The sequence below is a fragment of the Haliotis rufescens genome, unplaced genomic scaffold, assembly GCF_023055435.1.
Source record: "Haliotis rufescens isolate VD_foot unplaced genomic scaffold, xgHalRufe1.0.p SCAF_39, whole genome shotgun sequence".
In the NCBI taxonomy this organism is placed as follows: Eukaryota; Metazoa; Mollusca; class Gastropoda; order Lepetellida; family Haliotidae; genus Haliotis; species Haliotis rufescens.
The window spans coordinates 2,611,235-2,635,025 of NW_025964101.1; the positions used below are offsets into that span (position 1 = coordinate 2,611,235).

At 41.2% G+C, this 23,791-nt stretch overlaps 2 protein-coding genes across 4 annotated transcripts in view; one reads left to right on the plus strand and one right to left on the minus strand.

Annotated features, from left to right (window-relative positions):
• Positions 1 to 19,095: 19,095 nt before the first annotated feature.
• Positions 19,096 to 21,073, minus strand: LOC124147203 (COMM domain-containing protein 3-like). Its single transcript, XM_046517838.2, has one exon. The coding sequence runs from the start codon at positions 20,821 to 20,823 to the stop codon at positions 20,236 to 20,238; it is 588 nt and encodes a 195-aa protein (XP_046373794.1). The 5' UTR covers positions 20,824 to 21,073; the 3' UTR covers positions 19,096 to 20,235.
• A 9-nt stretch (positions 21,074 to 21,082) lies between these two features.
• The window catches only part of LOC124147202 (xaa-Pro aminopeptidase 1-like), a 33,177-nt gene continuing 30,468 nt past the window's right edge, over positions 21,083 to 23,791 (plus strand). The window contains exons 1-4 of one of the 3 annotated variants that reach the window (XM_048381424.1): positions 21,083 to 21,202; positions 21,737 to 21,878; positions 22,223 to 22,286; positions 23,551 to 23,655. In XM_048381424.1, the coding sequence (XP_048237381.1) occupies positions 21,762 to 21,878; positions 22,223 to 22,286; positions 23,551 to 23,655 (286 nt within the window). In that variant the 5' untranslated portion in view covers positions 21,083 to 21,202; positions 21,737 to 21,761. Of the gene's footprint in view, positions 21,203 to 21,389; positions 21,509 to 21,611; positions 21,633 to 21,736; positions 21,879 to 22,222; positions 22,287 to 23,550; positions 23,656 to 23,791 lie in introns of those variants that run through there. The other 2 variants (XM_048381425.1, XM_048381426.1) reach the window with 2 other exon arrangements.

The window sequence follows — 23,791 nt, forward strand, 5'->3', positions numbered from 1 at the left end:
TGTATATATTTTTAGTACGTGTTCTTTTAAGAACTTATGTCACGTTTCAGGAGCGGGACAAAACCCCTGAAATAAATGTCCTTAACAAATACATTGAATGATAAAGTGGATATGCATTAAACACAGCTGCGTCATCTGGCCCAGAATAGACCCTTATTATGTACCTGGCATGTGCCCCCAGGAAGACCTACGGGGCCTGATGTTTCAACATGCGACATGCCAGCACATTTCCAAACTGCAGACTATCAAGCCACCGCAGGTGTTTCTCCCTTTTATTAACATAATCCAATAAACGTGTTTTCATTTGTCTGGGTGTTTCGCTTACATATGCCTTGGTCGAATTTACATTACGAGAGACGCCTTTAGCAAGATTCGAGACGAGAATCAGGCTCTGAGCACATTATATTAATGCATGTGGATATCACTGTGTCTCAGTCACACAAACAAAGCGTAAAATGTAAACGGAGGCTACAATTAGTATGTTTCCGATTACAAATACTTTGCATTGTTTCAACAATTCGTTTGATACGTTATAACTTTTGAATTGATTCAGAAGACACTCTACGATTTCATTTTCAGGACTGAAGTGGCTTTTAAGTGTCTCTCTGTCAATATTGGCGTCCAGCTCTGGATATTCTCAATAGCTATCCTGAATATGTAGTCATCTGTTTAAAATGTGAAACTATTAATATACTTTCTGCATCAATACTAAGAACAAACATGCAATCCCATTTTAATTTGAACCAAAACGATGTCACCATAAGAAGATATAACGTCACCGCCCGAGGATAACCTTCCTCGATTAATACCCGCTAGAGCTGGCCATTTCATAGGAGAAGTTACAGAGCCAATTATGCATTTTGAGAGAATTTATTGGGAGACTAAATTCATTGGTCTGCTCTACATTTCCAGGCTAGGTCTAAAGGTTGTAATTGGTGCCAGATGTGAAACTGAGACATTAACTGCTGAGTTCTGAGTTCTGACAAAGTGGCTTTTAATGACTTGACCCAAAGCTGCTAGGCCTGTCAACTGACTGTTAACCGCCTTTAAGAGCATTGTGAAGACACAAAGGTCAAAACAGGGTCAGAATTTAATTGCATATGTGTTGATTTCGACTACTAACTAAATATACCAAATTTCATTCCATTTTTACTAAAAATGTCTGTTTTATAAATAATTATATCAATTGATTTACTTTATATTGGATTTGGTATTTCCGCTAGTCCAAGTGTGTTATGTCCCAGAAAAATAGTTATGATGTAACTATATGAGCTGAGGGTAAAAAGAAAGTTTACCGAATATGTTTTTTATGTAATTAAAAATTCAAAGAACTGTTGTCAAATTTGATTATGTCTATCTAAGCTTCACTCATTCCTGCAACAGTTTGTAAAAAGTACTCCGTACTGGGCAATTTTGTATAAAAATAAATTCAATAAACACGAGGGTCAGAATTGAATTGGCAACCACATTCCCCCTACCGTGTTTGAAATGTAATTGTTTTGCAATGAAACCATGTGTAAGATACCCGTCAGCAGTTGTGTATTATGCGAACAAAAATATTTAACTTTTTAAAGTCTAAAATCAAACAATATATTAAAAAAAGAAACATGTAAAAGTATTCTCTGAGTGTTCACTTTTGTTTCTTTTGCTCCTCAGTATAATTACCAAATAAGAAGTTTAATCTAAATATAGACCAGAACAAGGCTTACTTTCAGGAAATTTCTCAGGCAATCCAGACTTGCCAAATCATTCTAGACTTGAGTTGGATTCAATTATAATTTTTTCTCAATGACTGGGAGACTAGTTCTACTGCACAGACCCCTCACATCGAATATGTTGATTGTTGCATTTTAATTAGGTTATCTGCAATGCCGTGCATATTGAACTGTGCATGCATGAACTTTATAAGGCTAGAATAACGTGAGATTAAAACTTTCGATTTACTTTGAAGATTCACCATATTAAATATGTACATATCTGATATGTGTCATTCTGATAAGTCTTGCTTACTACATGTAGTTTATTGTCGTTTGTTTGTTTGTTGGTTGGTTAACGCCGCACTCAGCAATATTCCAGCTTTATGACGGCGGTCTGTAAATAATCGAGTCTGGACCAGACAATCCAGTGGTTGATATCATGAGCATCGATCCACGCAATTGGTATACGATGACATGCATCAACTAAGTCAGCGAGCCTGACCACCCAAACCCGTTAGTCATCTCTTACGACAAGCATGGGTTGCTAAAGATCAGTTCTATCCCGCATCTTCACGGGTACGCTTCTGTGTATCATATAGAGATGACGGCATTTCCCAAACGAGTTTGTGGTCCCAATGGGTATAAGGTATTTATGATATCAATAACTGGATTGTCTGGTCCAGACTCGATTTGCAGACCGCCGTCATATAGCTGGAATATTCCAGAATGTGACTTTTGACAAGAAACACATAAAAGCATATCTATTCGCTTTTTCACCCCAACAGTTAAACTAAGTATGTAAGGGCGTTTCCTTGTTACTGAATAAATTGTGTCTCATTGGCTTGCCAAACCCTGATTAAAAGGAAACACGCCTGTTCTAGCGATTGAGCGCAGTTGTATAACGCTATCGGCAAACAGAAGTCAAGCATGTATTTGCATTTAGATTATCACATATAAGTTTCTTTTCAAAACCAAAACTTGACGATGTCTATACCCATTACATTCAACCATGTATTGCCATAACGCCCTTGCGATAAGACGATGAGAGCTACCTGGCTTGACGAGTGCCGCCCTTTGTTAAAACACAGGAAGGCGGAACGGGTTTGTAAGGAGGGTGGCGCAGGGGTGTGGTGGGTGTGTCGTGGAATTTTAAGGGCGTGTTTAATGTGTATTATCATTTTGAAAATGAGCTCACAAATCGTGGGATAACCCTTCAATGATTATAACTTCAACAATAAGTTTTGTAAGGATAATATAGTATACATGTCATTATTTTTCAGTTTACTTTGACATTGTTATTCCTTTGAAATAGTTACATACTTGTGTTAACTCTATAGCAAGGTAAATCGGGTTTAAACTTAACGTTTGATATTAATAGTATACATAGGTCTTGTTAATACACTGCCGGGCAAAAGAAAGTATACACCCATGTTGACTGTAACTAATATGTGACAAACGAGAAGTGCTTTTTATGATGATGTTTTTTATACGGGTTTCATAGGCGATATTACATGCTTCATATCAATGTGTATCTCACAGCAGGTGACGTGCACGTGACGTCTCAATGAGTGACAGAGTGAGTGAGTGTGTTGGATTTAACGCCGCTTTTAAGAGTATTACAGTTATATCGCGGCGTGTCAGCTTAATGTGGGAGAAAAAGCCCGAAGTGATGAAGGTCTCAGCCGTTTACCACTTCGGTGAAACCCACGAGTACGGGTATGGTGCTGACAAACCTAGAAACATAATCGGGGCGAACCGGGATTCGAACCTACAATCATAGGTTTCTGGCGTATCCAAGGGACGCAACTCTCGCAGCGAATCGCGGCGCCTTAGACGACTGGGCCACCCGTGTCCCCACGTCTCAATGAACGCGGAAGCGCAATCTTCACAGTAATGAGGGAAGTGTAAACTTTCAAGTGTATACTTTTTTTTAAAGTTCATATGCATTTTAAAACTTTTTAAACATGCAATCATTCTTTGTGTCCACACTACTATCGTGTTCGTCATCATTCGTCAAATATCGTCACGTAAATAGTGAGGTGTCTTTGTCCGTTCAGCTCTTCCCAAATTGAATATTGTCAAAGGCACAGTCCTCTTACAAATTCATTATTTAAAGTTTATTTATTATCAGATTCTCAAGGTTTCCAACATCACGTGTGACTATAACATGAACATGATAACGTGGATACAGTTTAAACAGTTTTTTATTCAACTTAACTTGAAAGGGATTGGTAAACAGGCCGAACTGGCTTATGTAAATACCGCTCCGTGTTACATAATTACATTTGAGTTTGTTAGTGACATCAAAACGCTAAAGTCAAGAAACAATACAACAGTACATAAAGTCATGGACAGAGATACACATGTTGTGGTTGACATTTCCTGTTCAATTCCCTTTGATGTGTAACCGATCATGCTCTTTCTATGAGTGAGTGAGTGAGTATGGCTTTACGCCTCTTTTAACAATATTCCAGCAACATCACGACGGGGGACACCAGAAATGGGCTTCACACATTGTACCCATGTCGGGAATTGAACCCGAATCGGGTAGCCTAGTGGATAAGCGTTCGCTCGTCACGCCGAAGACCCGGGTTCGATTCCCGACATGGGTACAGTGTGTGTAGCACATTTCTGGTGTCCCCCGCCCTAATATTGCTAGAATATTGCTAAAAGCGGCGTTAAACAACACTCTCTCACTCACTCAATCTGTGGCTAGGAAAACGGTTTTGCCGCTTTTATTATTTATCGTCTCTGGTGACGCGGTTGGTGACGTATCGTGGACCTATGTATACTTTTCAAAACAAGTTAAGCAACACCCCCAATTAGAAGGCTGTGTGGTGCAATAAACACCAGCCATAACACATTAACTATAGTCATTTGAAAAGATATATCTTCACCTGAGTAGTATATATGACGGAACAGTCAAATTGTGTACGGGGCAGGCGAACTCGTTGTAAACCTGACATTTGCTTGTCACCAATTGTGCATAGCCAACTATGTCATACTAGTATGTAGTTCTATAATAATGTTGTTTACATGCTCGAGTTCAAAAAAGTAAAAAAATAAAAATATTATACACCTCGGATGCAAGTCCCTTTTCGCTATAACCTATTTCATATGGCCAATGTCACCACTGAATCAAAACATGACCCAGTTTATTATGGAAGAGAATCTGTGCCAAATTAACACTATGCTACATGTTACTTTCATAATTCCATATTGCGTTTTGTTTTATGCACAACATAGTAACATAGTAGTTTACATATTGCATTTAAAAGGCGACTATGCTTGTCGTAAAAGGTGACTATGCTTGTCGTAAAAGGTGACTATGCTTGTCGTAAAAGGTAACTATGCTTGTCGTAAAAGGCGACTATGCTTGTCGTAAAAGGTGACTATGCTTGTCGTAAAAAGCGACTATGCTTGTCGTAAAAGGCGACTATGCTTGTCGTAAAAGGCGACTATGCTTGTCGTAAGAGGCGACTAATTGGATCGGTTGGCCAGGCTCGCTGACTTGGTTAATGCATGTCATCGTATCCAAATTTCGTGGATCAATTCTCATGATGTCAATCACTAGATTGTCTCGTCCAGACCGCCGTCATATAGCTGGAATATTGTTGAGTGCGGCGTTAAACAACAAGCAAAAAACATGTTGCATTAACCAACATTCAATACTGCAGCCTCCTTCATGACAAAAGAGATTGTGGTGAATGTTGTTTTACGCCGCTTTTAGCAATATTCCAGCAATATACAGGCGGGGGACACCAGAAATGGGCACAACGCATTGTACTCATGTGGGGATTCAAACCGTGGTCTTCGGCGTGACGAGCGAACGCTTTAACCATGAGACAACCACACAACCCAAACTGCGATTATGCCTTTCCACACGTAGGGCCTGGTGCAAAAAAATTATTCTTCAAGTACTTCCATTTTGCCTCAATGAAGGTGGTATTATGAGTGATGCAAAATGTTTATATTGTCACATTCGTTATTCAAGTACCCCTTCTGATTTATCCATCTTTTTATCTCATATTTTGTTGTTGTGTACGCGTGTGCTTGAAACATGATACACCTGCCATTACGCTTGTAGTGAGTGAGTGAGTGAGGTGAGTTTAACCCCGCTTTGTGCAATGTTCCAGTTATATCGCGGCGTGTCAGCTCAATGTGGGAGGAAAGCCCGAAGTGATGCAGGTTTCAGACGTTTACCACTTACGGGTAGGGTGCTGACATAACGAGAAACATTATTGGGGCGAACCGGGATTCGAACCAAGATCTAGACTTTCGGCATGCCCAAGCTACGCACAGCGAATTGCTGCGCCTTAGACGGCTGGGCCACTCGTGAGACTTATTCAGATTGTAGGCATTGATTGACTTCAAAACTTTCAGCGAATAGCTCTTCGTGTCTATATGGGATACCAGTCAATACTTGACCAGCGCCTAAACGGACCAAATTAGTTGAATGGTTCGAATCCAACTTTCTGACAGCTGACTTACCCTAGCTACCTTTAAGATAACCAACTACTATATATATTCAGAAGCCCCACTCGAGGTCCAACAGAGCAGCTTCAGATGACGGTATAATAAACTGTAGGTCAAAAGAAAGTACACAAAATTGGAATTGACAACAGAATTACAAACGTTATCAAAACCTTACTAGGCTGAAAACAGTCACCGAAACACTGCAAACTTAAGGCCCAAAGCCAAACTACATACAGTAAAGTACGGTTATAACGAACTCAAAGGGACTACTAATTTTAGTTCGTTATAACCGTAGTTCGTTATAAGCATATATACAGCATAACTACAGCAAATAGTCGGGACCAAAAAAGTAAGTTCGTTATATCCGTCAGTTCGTTATAAGCGTGTTCGCTTTAACCGTAGTTTACTGTATAACCAATTTCTAATAAAACATTGTACATACTTTTCCCCGGAAGTTAATTGTAAATTCAGCAAAAGACACACACGATAGTATTTTGATAGTTTTGTGGGTAGCGCCTTATAATGTATATTCGGGTGGTTTTAATTTCAATCAATTTTATTTTTGGACATAGTTTGATACGGTAAATAACAAGCTCTAAATGATCAGTGAAGTTTTTGTTAAAATTTATTTAAAGGTGGACTTTGCACCACGGTATGATGTTTAGACATTTGAATAAGTGTCTTGTTTAAAATTTGATTGCTGGTTAACGTTAATACTGCACCTGCCTTCTCTACAAAATCTGGTCCTGTTTGACGAGAGTGTTTGACGAGAGTGTTTGACCTGAGCGTTTGACCAGAGAAATTCTGCGTTTTGACTATTCTCGCTGGTCCCGCTTCGCACTGCTCCAACAGACCGGTGTGCCACCAGAACACTCAGAGCTATCTGCCAAGTCTCGTAAGAATTATGCAAACACGCAGAATACGAAGCTGTCATTATTTGGCTGTGCTTCGTTTCCGCGGTCAGTATGCGTGCAGACGAAACGAATATCACGGACATATACGTGCAATATGAGGAAGGAAAATGGAAGTGCGTGATTTGCAGCAAAAAGAATACTGTTTTTCACCAAGCATTCTCAAGGAGGTCGTGGTTTCGAATGTTGGTCAATGCAATATGTAATATACTATGTTCCATAAAGCAAATGCTATGTTGAATTATTATGAAAGTAGCACGTGGCATAATGTAATTCTGGTACTGATCCTCTTCCATAGTTAATACGCGCTGTCGTGTACGCTCTTGCTCTTCCCTATGACGTCATATGACGTCGCATTGACGTCAATGGAAGGCTCGTGACGACGTTATCGCACGTTATCTCGGTTTAGCAGTGAGATAACGTTGATACCGCCGATGCGATAACAATGGCGATTGTTCATAGTATCACTACAATTCATTGTGTGTAATTCATGTTCCAAGCGAGTCGAGTCGTGTGAATAGTTGATGTATTATCTTACAGGTGCTACAAACATCTGTGACCCGTGAAGATACGGGGTAGAATTGGTCTTCAACCCATTCTTGCCGTGAAAGTCGACTTTGCTATCGGGATAGGGTGGTCAGGCTTGCTGACCTGGTTGATGCATGTCATTGTATCCCAATTGCGTGGATCGATGCTCATGATGTCAATCACTGGATTGTCTGGTCCAGACTCGATTATTTACAGACCGCCGTCATATAGCTGGAATATTCCTGAATGAGGCTTTTGCCAACAAACACATAAAAGGATATCTATTCACTTTTCACCCCGTCAGCCGTTATATAGCTGGAATATTGCTGAGTGCGTCGTTAAACAACAAACAATCAAACAAACAAAATCAAACATCTGGACAATGTACAGTTACACTTTATACCATGTTGTTATTTGCATACTTTGGTTTGTTGTTGGACTCCGCACTCAGCAGCATTCCATCTATTTGCAGGAGGACTATTCCAGCACGGTCACGCCGATCTGTAAATAATTTAGTCTGGACCAGACAATCCTGTGTTTGATATCGTGAGTAACGATCTGTCGGGTCCGATGACACTAGTCACCCAATTCACCAATGCACGTATATGCATATTTGAGTGAGTGGGTATGGTATTACGCCGCTTTTAGCACTAATTAAGCACTATTACGGCGGGGGACACCAGAAATGGGCTTCACACATTGTACCCATGTGGGAAATGAAACCCGGGTCGCTGGTGTTATTAGCGAACGCTTAAACCACTGGGCTACCAAACCGCACCTATGCATAGTTGAAGATAAATATTTACATATGAGGTAGAAATGTCATTTTTTAACAATATGTATGGAAACCTATTTGTTAACCTCATGCATCGAAACATCATTACGGCAGACAGAAGTATAAATAGTTTATTTAAGTGTCACATTACAGGCAATAATAATAAAACATTTTCATACAAAAAAAGACCTATCGTCCAGCCTTAATAGGCGCATGAGCCACATTACGTCAATACACATCAATGCAACTCACTGAAGACAAGACAACATGTCATCGATCACAATTGAATGGAAATATACAACACAGATTGATCGAGGATGAAGAAAATATTGCTACAGGCACAATGCAGTATTAAATTTAGCAATCAATTTTTTGAAGAAATGTTTTCCACGTGACACAACGTTTTGGCGGCATAAAATCCGAAAATAGTATTATTAGAAAATAATAATTATATTTGGCTGGCGTTAAGTTAAACTTTATTGCATGGATGAATACAATTAACGTCAACAGCATATGTCTGCTCATGCCTTTAAAAAACTCACAATCATGGAATGTGTCTGCCCAGGTGGCGAGAAATGTGGGTATATTGCATCACAGCTATCCGCATAAATCAATACAGCTGGAAAACGTCAGGACACCTGCAAACCTAATCATACATCAAGGTCTATTACAAGTCATACTCTCGTTAATTTCACATAACCCTGCGTTACAGGTGCATATTATTTCATTTATTTATATACCTGGCCTTTGGTGTCTGGTGCAGTTCTCTACTTTGACTTGTAACATATATGCCCGTGTTTTCCAGGTGAAGAATTGACTTGCATTTGCATGTGTTTTTGACGCTCTCTTTTCCGCGAACACCTGGGCCCACTGACACTGTTCGCGCTAAGACTATTGTAAGTGTTATATGGTCTATGGGAGATACAATAGTCTCAGAGCTAAGATCGCTTTGTGCAAGTGGGCCCCGGTATCGTCACTGTTTGATGGGGATATCATAAACACATGCTCATGTTATAGTCGGAATCGTACAATGGACTGCTTTTAGCGGAAATTTGTTACGTATATGGATAACGTTGTCGCTTTTATTTCGATGACACCAAATCCCTGATGCAAGTCGTAATGAAAATGAGTGTACACAATATGGCTGTGATTAAACAAAGCGACAAGGCTCTATCCATTTCCAATAGAAATATCTGCATAAAGAGAGTCGGTAGTACGATTCCGACTATATCATGTATCCTGCCCCCATCGGTGGCACCCGACACAAACACATGCAAAGGCAAGTCAATTATTCACCAGAAAAACACGGGAACATGGTAAAGTGAGTGAGTGAGTGAGTGAGTATGGTTTTACACCGCTTTTAGCAATATTCCAGCAATATCACGGCGGGGGACACCAGAAATGGGCTTCACACATTGTACCCATGTCGGGAATCGAACCCGGGTCTTCGGCGTGACGAGCGAACGCTTTAACCACCAGGCTACCCGACCGCCGATGTTCGATGTATCGATGTTCGTTGGGTGTGTCGACATTGGGGTCTTCCGTCCTGGGTCTGTCCAGTGTCTGTCGGTATCATGACAGCAGCCTGGTGATTGTTGAACGAGTCCTCTGCTGGTAAACGTGTCATGTCGGTGTTCATTACTGGACTCCGTAAACATTGACGAATATGGTGAGATGTGATCACGTTGAACATGCATTTCCAATTTAGCGAAAAAAAACCAATTTAACGGAATTCAGTGAACTAAAGCAAGATTTGTAGCTATGATATTAAAATTAAATATATAGACTTTATTAGGTACAATAAATTTACTAAAAAACTACCTGTGCGTTTCTTTTCTTTTTATTTGAAGAGCGTAGGTCTTCGCAACCCGTGCTTGTCGTAAGAGGCGGCTAACGGGTTCGGGTGGTCAGGCTCGCTGACTTGGTTGATGTACGTCATGGTATTCCAAATGCATGGATCGATTCTCATGATATCAATCACTGGATTGTCTTTATCCAGACTCGATTATTTACAGACACCGTCACATGGCTGGAATATTGCTGAGTGCGGCGTTAAACAAGAAACAAACAAACAATATCGCAGCGATGTATTTGGGGGTTAGTGGATGTGGGTATATTACCAGACTAGGGCGGGATGCACATGGTCATATCTTTCAAGAGATGAATTCAAAAGAAACTGTCTAACCAAACCCATTATTGTGACCAGCCATGAGATAAGGGGCCTTATGGGTGACAAATCATTATTTTTTATAACTACAGAATCTTCAGCACACAAAAATACAATTCATGAACTCAATTCATATATTACAGAGATACATGACATCAAACAGTGGACTCATTTTCGGATTCTTCACATCTAGATAAACATATGTCACGGAATGGTAAATGGTGAAATACTATTTCGGGCGCGATGACACCCGATATTCCCGCCCGCGCACCCGATTCAAATAGTCCACCCCTAACTTGGCACATGTTGCTGGGAACCTGTCCTAACCCACAATCGTTATTCAGTTGTACATGACAATATAGGCTTAACGTCAAAGGGTTGGGGTGACTTGGCTGCACGGTCTGATGCCCGATGTCAGTCGAGTCTAGACGTTGTCGTTGTATGTAGCGCTCTGTGAATGTGGGACACTGGATTCAGAGACACTGACATCTCCATGTTTACTGTTAGATTGATAAAGAATTCAGTTAGATTTGTTTTGTTTGTTGTTAACAACACACTCTGTAATTAAACGAGTCTGGACCAGGCGATCCATCCTGATCATCTATCCATGTAACTGGGACACTATAACATATACTACTCCAAAGAGGTTAAGGATCTGAGACAGTGAGTAATCAGATACACTGTCATCCCCGTGTACAAAGGGTAACATGAACTGTTACATTGACATCCAAAAATCAGTTTGTTTTGTTGGTTTATTGTTTAACATTGCATGGACAATAATCCATTTGTATGAAGTCGGTCTTTAACTATGAACATCTAGCCCCGTAATTTGGGACACGATGAGTGAGTGAGTGAGTGAGTATGGTTTTACGCCGCTTTTAGCAATATTCCAGCAATATCACGGCGGGGGACACCAGAAATGGGCTTCACACATTGTACCCATGACGGGAATCGAACCCGGGTCTTCGGCGTGACGAGCGAACGCTTTAACCACTAGGCTACCCGACCGCCCGAGACACGATGACATATGCTACTCAGAAAGAGTTAATGAACACCGAATGACGAACTACAGATTATCTGTCACGGATGGTGGGTATTGCAACACAGCCTTCCATTTGTAGGTGTGCCTTAACTTCTTTTGAGTAGTATATAATCAACCAAGTCAGCGAGCCTGGGGGCTGAGCTGAAGTATTGTTTTAAGAAAAGCTTCTTGGCACAATGTATTTTTTTGTGGCAGACAATCTCTTTTTACAGTTTCAAGATTCAACACTTTCAAGCATAAATATTTTTCCGAGCATTTTAGGCGACAGATTACCCCTAATAACATGAACGAATGGGGCTTCTTTTAGCTTTTTTGAGAAGTTTTTAATTAAATATTCAAAATTAATTGCCGTATGTATTTTCAGAATCTGGTTTCTATATTCTCTCGTGGTCCACAATATGCCATCTCTCGTGGTCCACATGATGCGATCTCTCGTGGTCCACAATATGCCGTCTATCGAGGTCCACAGGATGCCATCTCTCGTGGTCCACAGGATGCCATCTCTCGTGGTCCACAGGATGCGATCTCTCGTGGTCCACAGGATGCCATCTCTCGTGGTCCACAGGATGCCATCTCTCGTGGTCCACAGGATGCCATCTCTCGTGGTCCACATGATGCCATCTCTCGTGGTCCACAATATGCCATCTCTCGAGGTCCACATGATGCCATCTCTCGTGGTCCACAGGATGCCATCTCTCGTGGTCCACAGGATGCCATCTCTCGTGGTCCACAGGATGCCATCTCTCGTGGTCCACAATATGCCATCACTCGAGGTCCACAGGATGCCATCTCTCGTGGTCCACAGGATGCCATCTCTCGAGGTCCACAGGATGCCATCTCTCGTGGTCCACAGGATGCCATCTCTCGTGATCCACAGGATGCGATCTCTCGAGGTCCACAGGATGCCATCCATCGGAGTCCACAGGATGCCATCTCTCGAGGTCCACAGGATGCCATCTCTCGAGGTCCACAGGATGCCATCTCTCGTGGTCCACAGGATGCCATCTCTCGAGGTCCACAGGATGCCATCTCTCGTGGTCCACAGGATTCCATCTCTCGTGATCCACAGGATGCGATCTCTCGAGGTCCACAGGATGCCATCCATCGGAGTCCACAGGATGCCATCTCTCGAGGTCCACAGGATGCCATCTCTCGAGGTCCACAGGATGCCATCTCTCGTGGTCCACAGGATGCAATCTCTCGTGGTCCACAGGATGCCATCTCTCGTGGTCCACAGGATGCCATCTCTCGTGGTCCACAGGATGCCATCTCTCGTGGTCCACAGGATGCCATCTCTCGTGGTCCACAGGATGCCATCTCTCGTGGTCCACAGCATGCCATCTCTCGTGGTCCACAGGATGCCATCTCTCGTGGTCCACAGCATGCCATCTCTCGTGGTCCACAGGATGCCATCTCTCGAGGTCCACAGGATGCCATCCATCGGAGTCCACAGGATGCCATCTCTCGAGGTCCACAGGATGCCATCTCTCGAGGTCCACAGGATGCCATCTCTCGTGGTCCACAGGATGCCATCTCTCGTGGTCCACAGGATGCCATCTCTCGTGGTCCACAGGATGCCATCTCTCCCGGTGTCCACAGGATGCCATCTCTCGTGGTCCACAGGATGCCATCTCTCCCGGTGTCCACAGGGTGCCATCTCTCGTGGTCCACAGGATGCCAGTCCCATCCTTGATAACTGAAGTGGCTCCTCACACTGAGAGATCAAATTTAAATCAACCGGGAAAGCATCCCATGAGACGTTTGCTGCAGCCTCTGTATCCAATACACGTGAACATCGATCTGAACAACTCTGATCTTATCTTCTGAATATAAATTTATAGGTAACAATTGTCATTAATGCATTCGAAATAGACTTTTTGTCAACTAAAAATATTGACAAAACCATGTAGGGAGTCCGGGTTAGAATAGGTCCCTGGGGACCGTTCCAGGTCGTATGAGGCAACTTAATGGATTGGGTGGCCAGGCGCGGTGAAATGGTTGATCTAACATCGTACCCCGACGTTGCTCATAATATCAATCACTGGATTGCCTGGTCCAGACTCGAGTATTTACAGACCGATGTTTATTTCTTTTGATGAAACTTCTAATTACAAATTAGTGTCTATTTATGGCATGATTGTCTCATATGTCAGGACAAGCCAGACACTGGCGGACACTGACCCCATCACATCTACAGGAAGACGTTATTAATGAAACCATGTTTAAAAATGTGTATAATCGTTCTCGTTGTCAAGCAATATTCAAACGTCGCTATAATAGTAGATCAAAGAAGTTGTTATCAATAGGCCCTGAAGGGCCGGGTTAGAATAGTTCTTCAGCAACCCATGCTTGCTGTAGCTTGTCGTAAAAGGCGACTAACGGGATCGGGTGGTCAGGCTCGCTGACTTGGTTGAAGCATGTCATCGATCCTAATTGCGTGGATCGATGCTCATGATGTCAATCACTGGATTGTCTGGACCAGACTCGATTATTTACAGACCGCCGTCATATAGCTGGAATATTGCTGAGTGCGGCGTTAACCAACAAAGAAAGAAACAAACAAACAAACAAACGACAATAAACTACATGTACATCTGTAGTATGCAAGACTAAGCAGTTTGATACATATCAGATATGTACATATTTAATATGGTGAATTATCAAAGTAAATCGAAAGTTTTAATCTCATGTGATTCTAGCCTCGTGTGGCGTAAAACAGCAAACCAACCAAATGCTATCCATAAATTGTGTCTACTTTGTCATCCGTCAACTGCAAAATATATAATGACAATGCAGGAGTGAGTGAGTATGGTTTTACGCCGCTTTAACAAAATTCCAGCAACATCACAGTTGGTGGGACACCAGAAATGGGCTTATCCATTGCACCCATGTTGGGAATCGAACCCGAGTCTTCGGCGTGACGAGCGGACGCTTCAACCACTAAGCTACCCCACCGCCAGTGAATAACCAGTCTTGAATATCCGCCGAAACAGATTCCATTTGGCGTAAATGGCAAAATAGCTGTGAATAGACCACTGGCAATCAGTTATGACACCAGGTGTTCTTAATTCCTAAGAAATGCCTATCAGGTAATTACCTAATAAACAATACGATAAACACGCTCAAATGCTTTTTGGTTTTAGAACACTTTTACGTTGTTTATAAAGTGTAACAATTTGAGTGTTTAATAGGTGATCAGTACCTTAACATGTGTATAGGTTTACAGTATACAGACGTCGACCCCCCCCCCCCCCAAAAAAAAAAAAGAAAAAAAAGAAAAGAAAGGGAATTGAGCACTTATAATAAAGTATGTGTGAATTATTCACAACAGAGAACATATACCGATATGGGGTATCTAATCACGTTACACGCGAAGGTGCAATTGACAGGCATTGATGGCTAAAGGCTGGCCGTTGTGCAATATTTTATGGGTGTTTCTGTCAATTCTTTCACAATGTGACAATGCACTGCCGGGATCATAAACTCACACTTGTCACGGCATATGCTTGTGCAGTACACTATCACTATGAGATCGATTTATGTAATTGGTATACGATGACATTCATCAACCGAGGCACCGAGCCAAATCACCCGATCCCGTTCTCTTATGAGTGGGTGTGTGAGTATGGTTTTACAGCGCTTTTTTGCAATATTCCAGCAATATCACGGTGGGGGACACCAGAAATGGCTTCACGTATTGTACCCATGTCGGGAATCGAACCCGGGTCTTCGGCGTGACGAGCGAACGCTTTAACCACGAGGCTACCCAACCGCCCCGTCGTGTCTTATGACAAGAGTGGGTTGCGGATCAAGCCTAACCCGCGTCTTCACGGGTCGCTTTACAAGCGATACGTGGGACATGTGTGTTTGGGGGAAACGGAGAGTCTTTGCAAGTCTCTATGTCAAGCAGAGCTGTCGTAAAGCCAAGTACTGTGTGTGTTCACCATTGGCTGGAATGACTGCATGACAACACCTGCCCATGGACCCTAGAACACTGCGGTGACACCTTGTGGAATGGCAGCCCATTCCTGCTGAACTGCTGATATTGCTTCAGTTTATGTGGCCTTGGTTGACGTTGACGTAATCGTTTGTCAGCCCACAGGTAGGGGCACGGGTGGCCCAGTCGTCGATGGCGCCGCGATTCGCTGTGCAGAGTTGCGTCCCTTTAGCACGCCAGAAACCTATGATTGTGGTTTCGAATCACGGTTTGCCCCGATTATGTGTTTCTAGGTTTGTCAGCACTACACCCGTGCTCATGGGTTTCACGGAAGTGGCAAACGTCTGACACCTGCACCCCTACGGGCTTTCCTCCCACATTAAGCTGACACGCCGAGATTTAACTGTAATACTGTTAAAAGCGGTGTTAAACCCAACTCACTCACTCATCTCACAGATACACCAGTGAGGTGAGTACAAACGCGCTATGTGGGAACGAGCATTGTCATGGAAAGAAAATGGCCGAACCGTAAGGACGTACAATCTCGATAACGCACCCATGGATATTAAGAATATCTGTTCTTCGACCATAGGGAGCACGGGTGTCCCAGTCGGCGCCGACATTCGCTGTGCAGAGTTGCGTCCCTTGGGTACGCCAGAAACCTATGATTGTAGGTTCGAATCCCGGTTCGGCCCGATTATGTTTCTAGGTTTGTCATCTCTACCCGTGCTCGTGGGTTTTACCGAAGTGGTAAGGGTCTGAGACCTGCATCACTTCGGGCTTTCCTCACACATTAAGCTGACACGCTGTGATATAACTGTAATACTGTTAAAAGCTGCGTTAAACACAACTCATTCACTCTTCGACCATAAGATGGCTCCCCACATCATGACGCTCGAATCTGTTGACTTCTTTAACGCAAATTCTGTTAACGCGAATTCTTACTCCATACACACGGCTCCGCGCATATCCCCTTTAAAGAAGGAAACGGGATTCGTCACTAAAGCAGATTCAACGTACGCCATCGTTGGAGAAGCCACTCATGACGTAATCGACGAACACCACTGCAACCGCTTAAGTCGATTTCACTGAGGGAAAATAACACCAACTAAAGGCCCTCTTCTTCGGGAGAGGTGAAATGGGGTTTAATGTCGGCCCAAGTGTATTGCACTTATACAGTGACGTGCATGCATGTATGTGCGGCTGCTTGTACCAGTCCGACAGATGCCGATTTATAGTGCTAGCCCACGGAGATACCATGCTGTGGTTTAGCATGAATACTATAACCAGGGTATTTTAGAAAAAAAGGTTTAAATGTTAATGTATTATGTCGTTTATGAAATTATATAAAGTTATAGGTTAAAGTATGAAATGGACATGGGACGGGTGAATGTATTGGGAGGAGGCCTCGACCTACCAGGCCAAAAAGGTTATTGATTCTATTTCTCTTGGTGACAACTTCTCATCAGCTAAAGGGAATTAGCAGGATCTGGTCTTGTAATATAAGTACAAGAGAACAAATGAAAAGATGTTACAGATAATCAGTCTTGTAGTGACTAAATATTGTATGAACTGCTTGACTGTATGAATTGTTGCTTGATCGGAATCTGATTTAGGATCTCTTGGTAAATGCCATTTTGACATAGTATCTGGGTTTCATCCTAGGTTCATGAACTACCGTATTCGACGTAATAAGCGCCCCGCTCTAATAAGCGCCCACGGCGATAATTGCTCATATATTGGCTAGTGAACAATTCCAATTAGCACCCCTTCCGATTGATCAATGTACACAAGACTTATTTATTCGCTTAAAATACGCACTCGTGTGTTATATGCACCCTTAATTATGGGCAATTAATTTCTGAAAAAATATATCTGTCGTGTATAAACATTTCAGGCTGTCAACATCAACCATGAAATGTATCTTTCAACTCTGTTTTTTCCACCAAAATAATATTCTGATAAGAGCCCCCTATTTCTAATTTTGAGAGCGCCCTGTGCGCTTATTACGTCGAATACGGTATGTTTGCTTGACTGATGAATTTAGATAGTTAACTGAGTTATTTTAGACAAGAAGAGTTTGATAGCAAAAACTGAATTTGCCATTTGGGGATTGGAAATTAGCTTCTATTAAAATAAGTGTACGAGTCATTTCGGTATGACTTTAAACATTAATTCGGTGGGAGGAGCTAAAATTATCATCAATATTATTTTGTTAGTTGTCCGGGAGAGGTGCGGGGATTCGGAAACTCACAGCTGAACAGAGAGGTTTTCTCTGTATATTGGAAATTCGGATCAGAAAAAGTATTAGAGTTAAGAGTGGATCAGAAATACTATCAGGCTCTTCGATACATACATTAGGTATGTGTTGTAAATAAGTAAGTAAGGCTACAAGAAACTATCTGAGGATCTTGTGTGTATATTTATGAAAACCTCCATCATAAATAAATTGAGCAACCAAGCTGACTTGTACTTTGGAGCTACATCACCCCGGAACCAAGGAGTGGTTGATCAGAACAAGTGACCAAGGGAGAAGGGCATTGTACCCGACTCTTAAGGTTACAATACCCCACTCAGACACAGTCTACTGCCTCCGAGCCGACCAGTCCTTGTTTTAGCCCCTTAATGCCGAGCGCTAGACAGGGTAACAACCATCTTTTAACGTCTTTTGGTATGGCGGGGGCAGAGATCGAACTCCCGACCTTCTGCTCTCCGGGCGGACGCTCTACCACTAGACCACGGAGCGGTCTCAAACTTTTTCAGGTCAAACTGAGATTCGAACCACTGGGGGATCAAAGGTTTCTGGAACGTGTGAGGGATGCACTAATTGTGGCGTTTAGACGACTGGGCAACCCATGTCACCTGACAAGATAATAACTGTTTAGACTCAGTCTAACAGTGTGCAAGATGGGCTGATGTATACTACTCAAAGTCTAACAGCGTGCAAGATGGGCTGATGTATACTACTCAAAGTCTAACAGTGTGCAAGATGGGCTGATGTATACTACTCAAAGTCTAACAGTGTGCAAGATGGGCTGATGTATACTACTCAAAGTCTAACAGTGTGCAAGATGGGCTGATGTATACTACTCAAAGTCTAACAGTGTGCAAGATGGGCTGATGTATACTACTCAAAGTCTAACAGCGTGCAAGATGGGCTGATGTATACTGATGGGTACTGATGGGTACTGATGGGTACTCAAAGTTTAACAGGGATAATCAGCTATGTCAGATAAATGTACATGTATACTTGACATATGAGAATAAATACTGTGTATCATGGAAGATAAAAATATCCCTATAAACAGTAGAGTGGTATATTTCTCTTAAATCACTCTGGTCCATGTACCGGAAAACTTGATCTGTGAGGAAAGTCCTATGTGCTGAAATTATGTATCACTATCCCACACTATCAACCCAAACCTGTTGCAGTGTTCGAACTTGAGCATCACAGTCAAGTGGTCCTGTTATAACCCTTATATTAAAAGTATTAAAGTACCAATATTAAATCCCTTACATAACATACTATAAAAGTACACACTGCGATTAAACAAAATCAGAATGCAGAACAATAATTCTTTATCGATCAAGTCAATTACAAATCTCTTGTCTTAATATAAGCACAATCACTGTTAAGTAGCCCATGAATGATTGGGTCAACAAAACACACAAAACATCAACACACTTACAGAATCACAATGTATATGATCATTTATTTGTATATCATTAACATAATTTGATGCAATTGTACATCTAATCAAAATGCAATAAAATCAATGCTATTTTTAAACTTCTCTTCAGTTAACAATTTTTACAATAACATTTTTAGTGCCAATTAGAATAGTATCGAACAATGTGACCACAGACGATTGCCTCAGAATGAGTGACTTGGGTTCAATGCCGCTTTTAACAGTATTCCAGTCATATCGCGGCGTTAATAACCTCAGAATGAGTGAGTTGGGTTTAAGACCGTATGACAGTATTCCGGTTATATCATGGTGTGAGGCAAGCCGAAGTGATGCATGCTGGAAATGTTTACCACTTTGGTGAAACCCATGATCATACGTTTCTGGGGCGTCCAAGGGAGACAACACTGCGCAGCAAATTGTGTTACAACCGTGTTACCCATGCTCCCCACTCTTACCCCCAATCACTTCTGACGCATACAAAGCATAGTATGAATAATTGAATATTAATCTATTGGCTTTCACATCTCTCCCTTTGCTACGTAGCAAGTTCTGGGATTCACAAAAAAACTATTTTCAGGAAGTCAACAGGGGATATTGCTACAGCATGATAAACATGATGAGAAGAATTACTGTCTCACAAGAACAGTGTTTTACAAAAGCAAATCACGCCTTCCAAACAGGTTTCTATACCATAATATTGCAAACACCCGCTTCCCATACTTTCTTTCAGTCGACTGCAAAAAGATGGACATTTCATCAAATGTACTAGTATTTTCTAGTACTAGTCAGTATGACTTGCTCAAAGGTAAACTTTGTTGGTCCTGATTAATGTTTACAAGAGATTTGTCAAGTGATATTTCAACCCTGGTTCACCCCCGGCTTGTAGACACTGACATAAGCATGGAGCTTGCCTTAATTCACTTTTTTCCATTTTGAAATTTGAAAGGAAACTAGACTTCCTGTAATCATTCAAGTGCTAAATGTTTCAGTTTCCACGTACACAAACTTGCTGGTTATATCTGACTTAGTTTTTCCAAACACTTCGTTGCATCTTTAAGCTTTCCTACTAAGTCCTGCAGTTGTTCAAGAGAGCAGGAAAACTGGACTTCTTGTAATTCACTGTCCCCAGGTTGTTCAGTTTTTAAGCTGATGAGGTACACTGGCTCATTCACCTTGTCAAGATGATTGTTCTTGATGTAGTAGTCCAACCTCCAGTCAATATCAACGATGTGAGGATGGGAATTTCCTACACTTCCAAGTAAGATTTGAAGCGAAGGTTTCTGTGCAAGGAATGTAGTATTGAAGCTGTTTATTCTCTCTGTTGAAAATTTACAATCTTCAAGTATAGAACCAATTGTCTCACTCTCGGAGTCTTGCTTTGCTGCCTCAATTATGAGAGTCACGAGGCCCGAGTAGGCGGCTTTTAATGAAGTCTTGTCCACGTCTTTCATATCAGGGTGACCAGAGATAGCATCCCTCAGTCTTTGGTCAAGAACACCTTGACACGCTTTGCTTACAAGTGTTTTGAAACATTTGTCTGGGATTCGGGCACTATCGCCAGCAAGAGAAAGGTTCTCCACGACACTTGGAGCAAGTTCCATTGTAAAATCTAAGTTTCAATGAGATCATGTGACACGCCCACTGACCTGAATTTCAATGTCTGTTAATGTTTCGCCTCGAACTACCCACACGGTGGCTACTTTTGTGCGTATTTGTGATCATACGAATACGTGGTATCGCATAACTATACGCAGATAAATACCTTCACGTTCATTTAGAACTTATCCAGGAAATTTAAACATAACCAACAGCAATGAACCTCTGTGTCGGTCTCTCATGGGAAGGTCAAGGATGTCGAAAGCTCTGTAGCGCTGCATTTGTTGACCCACGTGCTCTCAGCGAAGCCTAAGAACAATGTATGGAGGATTGGAAATTCCTGTCTCACCGGTGAAAACTACTTCCGGCTTTGCAAGGCGTCAGGCATGTGCTTTGTTATTTATAATCGCAACTACTTTAATTGCATATAGAATTCATTAAGTTTGCGACAGGTAGGCTAATGTCTACGAAACCAAGTTTCACTCCAAACAAGATTTAATGTCTGTCAAGCAGTGATTTAATAATTGGAAACGGAACTGAGTAGATCGACATTTTCTCCGTTGACTTGTCGCTCAGCGCTCAGTCGTATCCTGCTTTGACAGGTCAGAGGTCACACTCGCTATGTCAGACCAACATGATCTTTCATCCTGCCAGATAAATAATACATAGTAAACCAACCTGTTGCTTGAAGCGAGTGAATTCACAAGTAGCCGTTGACATAATCAGCTTGCATAAATATGCAGTGTGCATTACGCAACAGTTGAAAAACCTACAAGCTTAAAAAATAGCTAGTATTTTATTGATAGTTGAAAAGGTTATTTTTGACGAATTATTATCACATCCCTGAACAGCTGCTGTAGTGTTCATGCATAAGTTGAGGCCATTGTTAATAACACTATTATTGTCATTTCTTTGCAGGGACTGAACTGTATCGTCCTTCATCATGACTGTTAAAACTACAACAGCAATTTTGTCAAAGCTTCGAGCTTTGATGAAGAACATAAGTTATGTGAATGAACCCATTCATGCATACATTATACCTACTGGTGATGCTCATCAGGTGTGTAAATATCTGGTGGTGAAATGATGCTCACATTGGTAAAAGTTTTGTTATTAAGTTTACTGTTGATTTGATGGAAAATACTGGCCAATATGTGACATACCCTCAAACATGTGAATGTAATAATCGTTAAACTTCATAAAAGAATGATCATGATGGTGGAGTATTCATTGGAATAGATCGTGATAAGATTGTGTCAATTTATAATATTTACTGAAATAGTCAACGTTTCTTGCAGAGGGACAGTGCTTTTGTAGACTAAAAGTTCATTTCACAAGCTGCTTGTTTGAATTATACTGCTCTAATGTAACCACTATTGGAAGAATCCTACTTTATGTTAACAGAGTGAGTATGTTGCTGACTGTGACACAAGGCGGGCCTATATTTCTGGTTTTACAGGATCTGCAGGTACGTTATTCATGTATATGTACATCATGATAGACATGTGGAATTTGGAAGTCCTGACAAAACTACATTTATGTGATGATTCTACATACTGGGCGCTTACTTTCTTACTTGCTTGTAGGATTTTATTTTGGGTTCCATGCTAAGTGCCTTTGGCAGGCAATTTTGAAAAATAAAATTATTTGTTCAAAAGCTACTTTCTTAATTTAAGATGTGTGTTAATCATTGCATTCTTTGCAATAATGTAAAACTAAGACTTAAAATGCCTTTTCTGGTCCTATTATCACCACTACACAGCCATAACATTTAAAGATATATATTATGTGATATAATTTATATTTTGTTTTTATGATGATGTAATGTTTACTGATATTTGCTACAGATTGGCTAAACCTCTACCTCTTAGATGTCCTAAATAAATCTTGTCTTATTTTTATCTTTCCCTGTGATACAGAAAGGCATATCAATACTACAGGATTTTGACTGCTATGAAAGGGAACCAAAGCCTTCCAAACTAAGTGCCCTTGGCAGGCAGTTTTGAAAACAAATCTTTATTTTGCTCAAACTGCTCAGTGAAATACAACTCACTTCTACAAAGTCATGACATTAGTTAATAATATATGACATGAATTGGAGAATTTGTAATTCCAATTTGGGAATTTGTCCTGATATTTGCTGCGGACATAGGGCTGAAAATCGGCCCCTGAGCAGGTCTGCAAATGCTTATTACACTAATAGTGCTGTTTTACAATTTAATGTCAAGTAGTGATGAAGTGAATTCTAAGTTCTTTGATGTCTTTTTAAAATCTGTATCACATCATGTATATCATGCTGTATTTTGACTTGCCGTGAGATCTGCTAATATCACATCATGTTTATGACTAAATAATAGGTGCCATGCTCAGTTACTTCATAATATTTTATGGTGATTTATTCATTTAAAATATTTTGGCATCAGTTTTTTTTTTAGTTTTTTTTTATATTATTATTATTATTATTGTTTTTATTGTTATTATCATCATTCATTGATGTATCATCATGATCATCATGATCATGATATTTGCCAATACCAGTATAAAGATTAAAAAAAGGCAGTGCAGGAATATAATATTGTTTCACCAGTATTTTGCATGTTTTAACATGTTTAAGGAAGTCAGGTGATAACTGCATATGGAGTTGGATCCACAGATTAATACGAGGTTGCAAATGAAACTCTATGATCACTATTTAGGAACTTGTGACAAGGACACATTTCTGTTGTGCACAGGCACTGCGATAGTAACCGAGTCAAAGGCAGCTCTGTGGACTGATGGCCGGTATTTCCTCCAGGCCGAGAAACAGCTGGACAGTAACTGGACACTCATGAAAACAGGTGACCGATACATGGTGCACACACAAGTCTCTGTTGCACTCGTGTAGGGCCAGGGTGGTGCTGCGGGCTAAGGTGTTGCCTATGGAGATTTAGTGCATGGGTTTGAATCCTAGATTCATCTTGATTAGGATCCTCA

Excerpts from the sequence above, each read along its gene's own strand:
- LOC124147203 (XM_046517838.2), bottom strand. The coding sequence starts at position 20,823 with ATGGAACTTGCTCCAAGTGTCGTGGAGAACCTTTCTCTTGCTGGCGAT.